The sequence below is a fragment of the Vulpes lagopus genome, chromosome 8 (genome assembly GCF_018345385.1).
Source record: "Vulpes lagopus strain Blue_001 chromosome 8, ASM1834538v1, whole genome shotgun sequence".
In the NCBI taxonomy this organism is placed as follows: Eukaryota; Metazoa; Chordata; class Mammalia; order Carnivora; family Canidae; genus Vulpes; species Vulpes lagopus.
The window spans coordinates 31457018-31469970 of record NC_054831.1 but is presented as its reverse complement, the minus strand read 5'-3'; the positions used below and the strand labels follow the sequence as shown (position 1 = coordinate 31469970).

The following is a 12953-nucleotide window of genomic DNA, read 5'->3' as shown; positions in this document are numbered from 1 at the left end:
GAGAGGCTGTACTCACTCCAAGGGCAGCTGGGTAGGGAACATCCGATGGGAAAGTGAATGAGGGGCCAGTTGTCACTGGGCTGCTGGGGGGTGGGGTCACAATTAACCCGGTGGTACTTATATGAACCTGTCAAAAAAAAAAAAAGTTAATTGAAAGACAACTACATTTAATACAATAGACTGTACAGACTAAACCTTGGGGAGATGTTATAATTTTAAAAAATAATATCTGTAAGTTTTTATGATTTGGGGAAGGCAGAAACTCAGTTTAATCAGTCAACATTTACTGATGACGTAATTGGTACTCAACACTGGGTGGTCATGTGATAAGTACTGGCCACTGTGATGTTTTACATACAGAATTCAACTGCTGCTGGCTTTTGCAATGACATGCTGCCTCACTTGGGATGCCACTGTGAACCAAACTGACCTTTCAGATAGTCTGATGCTTGAGGATCCCACTAGCAATTCTCCTGAAGATTCTGGGAAGGTAAGTCATGGCTGAATACTCACCTGTCTATCAATATGCAAATCTTTGTGAAGTGCTTAAGGTATTTTGTTATTCTCAGGATCATTTTTCATGACTTCTACTCTTCAGTGGGGATGCATAATTAAAATGCAGCTGCCTAGACATGCCTAGAGCAGGTAATTATTTATAAAACCTTTAAAGGAACAATGTCAAGCAAAATTAGCTGTTTTCAAAGGTGTCTTATCCCTGATACTATCCAAGATTAATTTACTAGAAAGAAATTGAGTTATTCAGGCCATTTCATTGCCTGTTTTCAGTTACTCAATCAATTTCACTCAGGTTGCATATCAGGTCCAACTGCAGAATGCTGTCATCACTTGATGCTGCAGATGGAGGCACGTGGGTTCCTGTACAAATGGGGCAATTTTCCTCCACTATTAAAGGAATGTGGTTGGCTGGTGCCTTGTTTCCCCAAGGAAACAATGATACTCCAACAACGCAGGGCCTTTTGTAATAAAACTTAATCCCAAACGTAGTTCCCTCAATTCCTATAAATTAAGAAAAAGATTATCAGGACAAAGAAAAGCTCAGAGATTAGTTCCCAGAGGCCTGAAGGAAACTTGAGTTTCCCCGCTGAGTTAGGCCTCACCAAGGCCAGGGAAAACCAGCATCACGGCATACAATTTATTTTCACAAATAAATCTGTGTTGTACATGGAATCCACATCCTTTTAAAATCACATCCGCACCTGTTTGCTCAGATACTAATTCAACCAAAGGCTTAAACTAAGCAGATCCAAGTGATGCCCTAACAAGAATTTCTCCCAAAACCCTCCTTTTTTGTCTCTCCTGTGAACCAAAGCCTATTTCCAATCAATTTTTAATGGGAAGTACAGTGAGTTTTCATTCTAGGATAAAATCCAATGGCCTTTAGCTGTTTTAACCAATAAATCTGTTTATATACATACACACCACAAGAACATTTGTAAATTGGCACCACATAAAAGATGGAGTCTTTCTCAGAAGATACAATGAACCTCACTTCAAAGTGCATGTCATTGTTATGGAATCTTCAGGGTAGAAAAAAAAACCCACCAAAATACAGCTTCCTGGGCCTGACCCTATAGATACCTAAGAATGATCTCCTGATTGATCGATGTTTCTCTAAAAGCCACAGACTGGGAGTCAAGATAGTTAATTGCTAACAAGCTCATGGTCTTAGACAAAACACCTCACAGCCTGTGACAAGCTGGACCAGATGCCCTATAAGGTGTCCGCTATCATGGACATGGGAGGGAAGCAGTGAACACTGAGACTTCTGCAAACCCCAGCCAACACAGGGCCACTCCTAACACTGAGTAAAATAAGAGATAAAAGTCACCAGAGAATGACTAAAGCACAAGTAAACTGGCTGAGCGGTGAGCATGCCCAGAATAAATGCCGGAGTTGGGAACAACTTTCTCCTGTTTTCTCTCTTCCTCATGGAACTGCAAATTAGTTTTGGCTCCTCCACAAGGACTCTGTGGAGAGGGAAAGAGGTAGGGAAAGCAAATGGAAATGAGTGGGTGCACCTCTGGCTCCCTTGGAGCCATTGTTAATTCAAAAAAATGCCACAAAAACACTTAATATTATGAAGCATTCCTGCAGCTGGCAGAGACCAAAAAATATGAGTGGAGACAGAGAAGGAGACAAAAAGGCTTATTTACTTAGAGCATCATCTGGCTTTCACAGATGTCACAGACATCTGTGTGTATTTGTTTTGGTGACCCACCTGGACAGTACAGTCTATAAATAATTTCCCAATTTAGGTATTTGAAAATTCTGCCTTCACTCAATAGTCACCAAATGTAATAGCAAGCAAGCCCTCTGCTCCTTTCTTCTGTCCATTTCCCCATCCTGCTGACTAGAATTTGGATGTCATGGAGAGATCTCTAAATTCCATATAGACACACAAGGATAAGGTTCTACCCCCATGCTGGAAAGGTGAGCTGAAAAGCACCATCACACCATCACTGACTGACTACCTACATGTGGATTCCATTCAGGTGATAGAAAAATGAACACTCACTTCTTTGGGCTCCTTACTTCAGATTTTCTAAGTGCAACCAAACCTAATTAAGGAAAAGCAAGAGAGAAAATGGGCCAAGTCAGGATAATAAAACATCCTTCTTCTCAGCATTGTCAAAATAAAAAATAAAAAGAAAGAAAAGGAAAAAGGGTCAGAGCAGGAGAAGTCAAATCTCTTGACTGGTCCTTTGCAGGGCAGAGAAAAAGGACAGTCCTATTTTCAACAGTATTAACATGAGCCATCTTTCCATGTACACTGATCTCCACAGGTAGGAGAGTGTTTGCCCATCACCTATGCTACACACACGTATTGCTTGATCATGGACTGTGGTTCCCTCCAATGTACACAGTGAGCTAGACAGGGAATTGTTTTCTGTAAACCTGGGCTGGAGAAGCCAGGCAGCACTTGAAACATCTCCCATAGGCTTCTTGAAATAACATCCCTGAGGCAACACATTACCACCTAAAACAGAATGAATTAGAATACAAGAGGAGGGGTGGAACAGTTGAAGGGGAAGCTGTTTTAATGGAACACAGAGAGAGCCTTGTTTCCTAAGCTACTCCAACCAAAACAAAAATAGCTCTACTTTTATAGTCTTCATTCCCAGCTCTGGTGTGGCAGCGTCAGACATGCTCACACCTGACTGCTGAGTTCTCTACAAAAGATATAAATGCTAGGTTTATCCTCCTTTCTCTTTTAATTTTCTCTAATGCCAAAAGATTACTGTCTATTCTTTAAAGCTACTCCTATTCTGAGTTGCCACTATCTTACCAGAAATATACCTTTTATTTTAACAAAACATCATTGTGCAAACGTTGCTAGGTCACAAATAAAAAACACAAATGATTCAATTTTCTTATACTGAATGGCCATCTTTACTAGCCACCTCCATCAGAACCTTATTCAAAAATCTTTTGAACCTTTCCAGAACGACCTCAATTGGTATTCCTTACTCCAATCTATAACCCATGCTTATTTTTCACATAGGTACAATTAGTTACATATAAAGTTACATATAAAGTAACATAGCTCTCCTTTCTACCTATTTTTCAAGTGTCTCATTCATTCAATACATATTTACTGAGTGTTTATTGTATGTCTGACATTTGGAATATATTGGTGAACAAAAAGACCTCTCCCTTCATCACACTTATGTTCTAGTGAGGTATGTCTGTATATCCTCATTCCCTCATAAGATCAAAAGCTTCATTTCCCCACCACCTAAAAAACACCAACAAATCAGAATCTTATTCAGAAAATGAATGCATTTAACTCACAACATGCAGGATGAATCTAAGGGAGCAAGGTCAAAGAAATGAGGCTGAGAGAAAAAAAAATTTTTTTTGAGAAAAAAATTTTTAATAAAATTGGCAAGGAATACCGAAAACTATGTTGTACATATTTATTCTGTGGCCCAAAACAGCCATTTTAATTAAACTGAAAACTTTCTGAGGACCAAGACTATGTATTTGTTTCTTTGTTTTCTTTAAAGGAAATAATTCTTGTGTTTAAAAAATGTAAAATCTGCATGAATTTTAAAAATTAAATATGAGACTTGAAAGAAATTTCTTCCTTTATGACAGACTGCTTTGGATTGGGCTCTCTGACCTTTGGGTTGAGGAAAAATATAGCTGTCATCTAACTGGATAATTATAGTAGCCCTGTGACTTAGGTGGGCTCCTTTTACAGTCCAGAATGAAGGCCTAATATAGGGAAGTCCTATAGCTCCTTATTGCAGTGTACATGGTGCCTAGGAGGATCTAACAATGAGGCACTCAATAAATGCCTGCTGACTGCATGCGTGTTTCCAATCACCTTGTGGGGATCCCTGGGTGGCACAGTGGTTTGGCGCTTGCCTTTGGCCCAGGGCGCGATCCTGGAGACCCGGGATCGAATCCCACATCAGGCTCCAGGTGCATGGAGCCTGCTTCTCCCTCTGCCTGTGTCTCTGCCTCTCTCTCTCTCTCTGTGACTATCACAAATAAATAAAAATTAAAAAAAAAAAATCCAATCACCTTGTGTATTCTTACTAACACAAGAATAATGTGCAGCTACTTCTGAAGATAGTTCAAAGCCTTGATGAAGTTATGAGGTTATTTAAAAAAAATATGGTTAATTTCTAATTTAAATTAAATGTTTCTTCATGTCCTTTCTTTTTTTTTTTTCTCTATAACTCCTACTGGGAAGCCTAAGTCTCAGGGTAAGGTACACAGATGAAAGCAACTGTCAACTATCAGTTTCAACCACAGCATCTTCAGTTTGGATGATGATAAAATTTTAGTTGGCAAGAACTTCCAAAGTAGCCCCATGACAGACAAGGTTCTATAAAACTGAGCAGTTGCTTGAAACTTACTACTTAAATCATTTTGTAATTTCTGATCCTTCCTTTGAAAATGGCTGAGTAGTTTCACGTTAGTTTTTCTCTTCTCCATTTTTCTATCTACAGAATGAAGAAAGAAAAAGGCTTCCCAGGAGAGCTATTATTTTCTCTCTCTCTCTCTCTCTCTTTTTTTTTTTTAAAGGAAAGTTACTATCTTTTGAAGGCAAAAATAAATAGCATTTTCCAGCTAGTGAACAAACATGTTTGTGGGTAGGTTACTTTGTTTCCAACCTCTTTTCATACCTTTATATGATTTACCTGAGAAGGGGCACTGCAGGAAAGCCCGGACAGCTCACTGATCCGCGCAGCCGCTGTGGGGTTACTGGAGCTGATGAGGACAGGAGGGCTGATCTCCATGGAGTGGCGGTTCTGGGATGCTTGGGAGGATTTGCTGGCCATGGTGAGGGAAGTAAAGGAGTGCCGCTTTTTGGTGTTCTTCTTGGTATCAGAGTGCTTTGGGGCATTGCTGCTCTGGGCTGCTGCTGAGGTACATTCTCCAGCATCAACTCCTGGCACAGGAGGCTTATCCCATTCTATCAGCTGCTTAGCAGCTGAGTTAAACTGCAAAGCAAGAAATCGACATAAGATCGTTACACAATTCTCAGGGACTCACTGAGATTTGTTTTCAACCAGATTTTTTTTTTTCATTTATATATTTGAGAGAGTGAGAGAGAGCAAGAGAGCAAGAGCACAAGCTGGGGAGAGGGGTATAGGGAGAGGGAGAAGCAGACTCCCCACTGAGCAGAGAGCCCAATGCAGGACTTAATCCCACATTGCTAGAATCATGATCTGAGCTGAAGGCAGATGCTTAACCAACTGAGTCATCCAGGTACCCTTTCAACCAGCATTTATCTAAAACTTAACGTTATCACTTTAGAGTTTGCATTTGTGAGTATATCTTTTCTTTTTTTCCATGTGAGATGTCTTTTCTCTCAATACCAGGATTTCATTATATCTGTCAGCAATAGATTTTTTTTTTAAAGATTGTATTTATTTATTCATAGAGACACAGCTAGAGAGAGAGAGGCAGAGACACAAGCAGAGGGAGAAGCAGGCACCATGCAGGGAGCCTGACGTGGGACTCGATCCTGGGTCTCCAGGATCACGCCGCGGGCTGCAGGCGGCGCCAAACCACTGCACCACCGGGGCTGCCCAATAGATTTTTTTTTTTTTAAGCAACAGATGTTAAATTAAGAACAAACCATTTTAATTTGAGACCAATAAGGTAAAAAATTTTTCCCCAAGATATTTTCAGAATATCTAAATTTAAAATTTGCCAGTAACAAATGAAGATTCATTTCAGTTCACTGATGAAATTTAAAGAACAATTGAAAATTTAGGGACACTTGGGTGGCTCAGTGGTTGAGCATCTGCCTTTGGCTCAGGTCATGATGCCTGGGTCCTGGGATTGAGTCTTGCATTGGCCCACCTGCAGGTAGCCTGCTTCTCCCTCTGAGTCTCTCATGAAAAAATAAGAAAGATAGGAAAGAAAGGAAGAAAGAATGAAAGAATGAAAAAGAAAGAAAGAAAAAGAAAGAAAGAAGAAAGAAAGAAAGAAAGAAAGAAAGAAAGAAAGAAGAAAGGAAGGAAGGAAGGAAGGAAGGAAGGAAGGAAGGAAGGAAGGGAGGGAAGGGAAGGAAAGGGAAGGAGAGAGGAAGGAAGGGAGGAAGAAAGAAAAGAAAAGAAAAGAAAAGAAAAGAAAAGAAAAGAAAAGAAAAGAAAAGAAAAGAAAAGAAAAGAAAGAAAGAAAGAAAGAAAGAAAGAAAGAGAGAAAGAAAGAGAGAGAGAGAGAAAGAAGTCTGACCAAATCTTCTGTTGCCTGATAATGGCCGGGTATTTGCTCAGAGCACAAGTGAACACTAAGGGGCAACTCTTGGGTTTGGTAAAAATGGGCAAGACGACAAAGAATGAAAGCATTATATGTGAACTTACCCATTTCCAATGAATTAACCTCCTGCCTCTGTGAATTTTGGGAGAAGTTCACAAAAAGGTTGGTAGACATTCTTACCTGTTTGTAATGTCATTGCATCAATTCTTTTCATACATGCTTACATTTTAAAATCACAAGGGGGTAAAACATGAAATCTAAGTGCTACTGGCAAGCTAACTTTGTCTATTCGAAAAGTTTTCTGATTACAAAGAGTCCAAGGGGTCCAAAGTTGTGCTCTGGGCTGGTAACACCAGCAAGAAAGGAAAGAACAAAAAATTTGTTTTCCCTGAGCTATAATACAATGTTTCCAGAAAGCTGCAATAATAACAAGCTGTATAGAACTCACCTAGATATTACAGTAATAGGAAATCATTGAGCACTTAATTTAACCTCTCATAAAAAAAAAAAGTGTTAAAGTGAAAAAGAATAGACTTCTTAAAAAGGTAATGTAGGTAAAGATTAAGGACAATAGGATCTTCTCATCTCAGCTTTGCATGTTCAGCACTTCACAAATGCCCTTAGAAAAAATATCACCATCAGATGTTATTTTCCACCCACCTAAATGGTTAGGATCATGTCTCTTTACCCTGTTGATGAAAATGTCCTACTGGAAGAATGGAAATCCCATCAGTCAATATTTACAAAGTGAACTTGCTCTGGTACAACTAGCTGCTCACAACACTGCATTAATCGCAGCTCAGTAGCCACTGCTTCTATAGATGATTGCAAATTGATTATTTCTTCCTGTGGCTTCCCCAGGACTTGAATTCATCTGGCCTGTGTAATCTACAATTAGTAGGGTACATCTTTTTCAAACAGGAGCGTGCCTCTCCTTCAGACTTCCAGGGTTTTTTCCACATGATAAACTTTCAAGAGTAAAAGGCTGTAATGCCATCATTAACACAATCAATGCCTCAGGTACAAATGGCAGGCAAAAGAGGATCATAAGGACTCTGTGTTATGTGTTTAGGAAAGAAGAAATGAAGTACTATTAAAGGCTGGCCTTATAACATGATAGTGGCATCTCCCAAGAGATCCATAATTCACACTTCCTTGACCTGCTATTCTACCCTGAAATTTTACCATTTGCATAAGATCACTGGACCCTCCAAAACCTGAATTTACCATTTGGAGGACACTAGGGATAACCAATACCACCAATCTGACTGACGGTTGTCATTACCTAGAATACTGGGATTATATTTTTTGAAAAAAAAAAATTAGGTAGTATTTATAAATCCTACTTTGGTCTATCCTCTTATCTCCTGGTGGTCCCCAAGAAAAACACATGCCCAAAGGAAGAAATGTAATGTTTTATTATTATGGTGAGAGTGGCCCAAACCTCAGCAATGCCAGAAGAAAAGGAGTCAGAAAATGCCTTCTAATATAAGCTCATTTAGATCTCAAGGCACAAAGCCTCAAAAGCATGATGTATCCATATGCTGGAATCTGGCCAATTAACTTAGCATTCATGTTGCACTGAGTAATAAATAAGAAAAGGAGCTGAGAAAACTTCCTCCCCATTAAGGCCAAAAATAGGAATTTTTAAAACTATGACATGTACTTGATATTACAGTTAAATGAATCCTGGGATCAAATCATAGGTTCCATTGGCAATGTCTGCTTTGAAACAGTTTGAAATATTATCATATTCTAGTCCTGTTCACATCCAGCCAAGTGTCAGTTATAGTTAATATTGTATTAAAATTTCAGGTTTCTGTATGCTGTGTCCTGGAATAAACACAGGAAATAAAGAATTGTTCCCTATATTTCCTATTGTTTTTCTCATTATAAAAATACTAGGTGCTTCCCTGTATCTTCTTCTCTATCATATATTTGCCATCAAAATAAATACATATTGATCACATGTTCCATTGCTGGATAATACACTAGATGCTAGAGATCTACACATGCAGACTAATGGTCCCTGCCCTCAAGAAGCTTACAAACAGACTTATAAAGAAACACATGCACTCTATATTTTTCTGCGTCTTGCTTCCTTCATTCAACAATATACTTGAGATTCATCCATATGGCCCTATGAATCAGTCTTTTAATTTAAAAGAGCTATGGAATATTCCATTGTACAAATACATTACAATTTATTTAGGCATTCTATTATTGATTTATATTTGGGTTCCTGTTCCCTCTTTTTTCCCCCTCCTTCCCTTTCTTCTTCTTCTTCTTCTTCTTTTTTTTTTAAAGATTTTATTTATTTATTCATGATAGACATAGAGGGAGAAAGAGGCAGAGACACAGGCAGAGGGAGAAGCCGGCTCCGTGCAGGGAGCCTGATGTGGGACTTGATCCCGGGACTCCAGGATCGCGCCCTGGGCCAAAGGCAGGCGCTAAACCGGTGAGCCACCCAGGGATCCCCCCTTTCTTCTTCTTTCCTTCCTATAGATTTTGGCTATCAAGAACAATGCTGCCATGAATAATCTCATGCATATTTTTTGGTGGACATAAGCACTCATCCAGATATTGGCTATATGCCTAGGAAATGGAACTGCTGGGCCATAGTAGGCATGTTTAGAAACATAAAGTCCACATGCAGAAGTATGTGCATACAGGTAGACACATCGTGGTACAGTGGGAACCAGTGAATTGCAGACTAAAGACCACAGTTCTGATCCTCATCCATAAAATGAGACAGTTGGAGCCAATGACCGTTTTTGTTTTTTTAGCTGTCCATATGTGTAATGCATTATCTCACCTTAAGCAAATATAATTCATTTTTCTATTTTACATCATTCATTTCTCTTCCTCTAAATCACCTATTATATTTTTCCCTCATTTCATTTTTACACACAGGCAGTTATATTTGTTAACAGAATGTTGCTATAATTTAAAATTAAACTTTTTCTGAAGCAGCAGAGGTTAGTACTAAAAAATGCTATCAGCTGCCTTTATAAGTCCCAGAGAATATCACAAAGTCAAGACTATTTGGGAAAGGCATTAAGTAAATCAGGCAGAAACTTAAAGACACTTTTATTCTCAGTGTAACTTAACCTTCAGCAACAACAGGAAAGCAAGGATCTGGCAGCTTATAATTGAATTTTGTTAACATTCATTTATGAATGTTTATTTGAGCTCACTCATGTAGGCTTTCTGTGACATTTATTTAACCATGACCTTTAGGTTTAGGAGTGTATCGTCACCTGCAAAATAAATTTGTGTCCTAATAATATACCTTCTCCAAACACTTGGTAAGGAATATCTGATGAGACCTAGGTTGCCCACAAGGTAAAATTCAGTACAGTGGAGCTAATGCAGGGACAAATGGGATTTGGTAATCTCTTTAAACTGTAATGTCTGTTTTTGGGAAACTTTAAAATTCAGATGGAGGATTATTATAAGTATAATTAAATATGAGAAAGGAAATACTGACAAAATATTATAATAAAAATAACAACAAAGCAGCTGAAGAAATGTCTAAATAATCTGTGTGTGCATGTAGCTATCTTCTTTGCTAAAGACAATATGACCTTTTTAAAAGATGAAACTTATATGTCTTAAAAAGAGAAAAAAATGTTTAACAAAAACTATGTTGAATAGTCACTATTTGATATGAAGCTTTATAGATGAATCAGTCTAGTTTTTGAGCACCAGAGAATATAAACAGTAGGTCTGAGGAAGGAGCCTATTCTAATTCACAACCCATTAGAGTGTCCCTTAAACATAAAAGGTTTTTTAAGAAAGGCAAATAGACTTTAAAAAAGATATTATAAAAGAAATGTATGTCTGTTATTTTTATAAGAAAGAGTATAGAATATGAAGTAAAAATGAAAAGCCTGTTTCCCACATGTCTCCCCTCAACTCATTTCCCAGATGTATCAAAGCTTAATAGTTTAGAACATATCCTTCCATATATTTTCTATGTAGACATTGTTAATTATGCATCTATTTTATTAATTTTTAATACAAGTGAAACCAAGGAGTATATACTACTCTCTTCTATTACAATATCACATGAACATCTTTCCGTATCAATAGAGAGAGGTTGATAGCATGGTATTTCATTATGTAGAGCTGTCTTCATTTAATATATCTTGGCATGTTTGTGTGGGTATATATGCAGGGTGAACTCCTAAAAGTGAACTTGTTAGATCAAAGAATAGGCTTAAAACCCTTTTGAAGGAAGGGTTAATGCCTTATTGTGCTCCAAAAAGGTGTCAAATTTTCATCATCTCCAATGGTCTGGTTCTTTTTTTTTTTTTTTTAAGATTTTATTTATTTATTCATGATAGACACACACACACACAAAGAGGCAGAGAACAGGCAGAGGGAGAAGCAAGCTCCATGCAAGGAGTCCCGATGTAGGACTTGATCCTGGGACTCTAGGATCATGCCCTAGGCCGAAGGCAGGCACTAAACTGCTGAGTCACTCAGGGAACCACAAATCACCCAGGGTCTGTTTTTTATTGCAATATATTTGACATAGAACATTGTGTAAATTGAAGATATACCTCCAATAGTCAATTAAAAAGTCTCTTTCTCCACATTGTTAACAGTATTGGGTATTATCAATCATTTTCTTATAGATCTATAACTGGTCTTCATATATAAACCATTCTTTAATATAATACATATGTGTATATATGTATATATATCCATCAAATTAAAAATATTGTTCCAATTTGTTACCTTGGTATGTTTGTTATACATACCTTTTTATTTTATGTGCCAAATTTATCAATCTTTTCCATTATGCCATCTCAATTTGCCAGGCTTTATTTATTTATTTAATTTTAAAAAGATTTTATTTTTTAAAATATTTTATTTTTATTTATTTTTATGTATTTTTATTTTTTTTGAGAGAGAGAGCAGATGCATGTGTGAGCGCAGGGTGGGAGGCAGAGGGAGAGGGAGAGAGAGAATCCAAGCAGGTTCCATGACTAGCATGAAGCCAACCATGGAGCCGGATCTCATGACCCTGAAATCATGACCTGAGCCAAAATCAAGAGTCACATATTTAACCAACTGAACCACCCAAGTGCCCCTAAAGATTTTTTAAAATAATCTCTGCACCCAACTTGGTGCTCAAACTCACAACCCTGAGATCAAGAGTTGGATGTTCCATCAACTGAGCCAGCCAGGTACCCCTCAATTTACCACGCTTTAAAAATCTTATTCTATAATTATTTTTAAAAATAAAATTACTTTTTTTCCTAATATTTTAATGGCTCCTTCTTACATCTCAATCTTCAAACCATGTGCCCATCTACATAAAGAATAAGGTGAGGATAGCATGCTGTTTTTTTCACACAGCTCAGGAGCTGGCCCATCACTGTTTGTTTAAGTCTCCCTTTCCTCACTGGTTTGAAATGCACCTTCATAAAGCCATGTTTTAAAAAGATACTTTAGTGTTCTGCTGCACTGTTAGGTCCAACTGTTCTTTCTCCAGACAGTTATACACTTTGAATAACAGCCGTCAACAAATGCTATAGGATATATATTCATGCCATTTACTCCTCTTAGCAAAAATATTTTGCCTCAGGTTACAGTCCTTTCCAAAATGTTTTTACATAATGGCAATGAAGAATTTCTATTTCCATTAGTCCTCCATTCTTCCCTGCAATTTAGGTAACAAGATTTTTGTTTTTGGATGATCCAAATATAAAAGCAAGCTCAGTCTTCATTTATAATACAAGACTCCCTCACAAAAAAGGAATAATTAGAAAGACTGAAGGGATTACTCAGGAGTCTTTTAAATTGATCTGAAAGCCTCCCTCAGCCAACAGCTCCATTTAGGGCTCTGTAAATATTTGTTGAAAGAATAAAAATGTCAGTCTCTTAGAACTATTAAGGGAAGAAGGGGCTCTCTCAGTTGGACAGCACTGTCCAACTGAAGTATAATATGAGCCACATGTGTAATAAAAAAATTTAATAGCCACATTTAAAAAGAAACAGCTAAAATTAATTTTAATAATGTATCTTATTTAATCCAAATTATCCAAGATAAATACATAATCAACATTAAAAAGTTATTGAAATAGGGGTGCCTGGGTAGCTCAGTTAAGCGTCTGACTCTTGATTTTGGCTCAGGTCATGATCCTAGGGTTGGGGGACTCAAACCCATGCCAGGCTCTGTGCTTAGCACAGAGTCT

General features: G+C 37.8%; 1 protein-coding gene and 1 long non-coding RNA gene across 2 annotated transcripts in view; one reads left to right on the top strand and one right to left on the bottom strand.

The window, feature by feature from the left end:
• SH3RF1 (SH3 domain containing ring finger 1) overlaps positions 1–12953 on the bottom strand; it is a 187610-nt gene that overhangs the window by 36722 nt on the left and 137935 nt on the right. The window contains exons 5-6 of the mRNA XM_041766082.1: positions 5175–5477; positions 17–127 (exon numbers count right to left, since the gene is read on the bottom strand). Coding sequence (XP_041622016.1) covers positions 17–127; positions 5175–5477 — 414 coding nt within the window. The remainder of the gene's footprint in view (positions 1–16; positions 128–5174; positions 5478–12953) is intronic.
• Positions 1–12953, top strand: part of LOC121497047 — a 39984-nt gene that overhangs the window by 8622 nt on the left and 18409 nt on the right. Inside the window, exon 2 of the long non-coding RNA XR_005989390.1 lies at positions 361–490. This is a non-coding gene — a long non-coding RNA (uncharacterized LOC121497047). The remainder of the gene's footprint in view (positions 1–360; positions 491–12953) is intronic.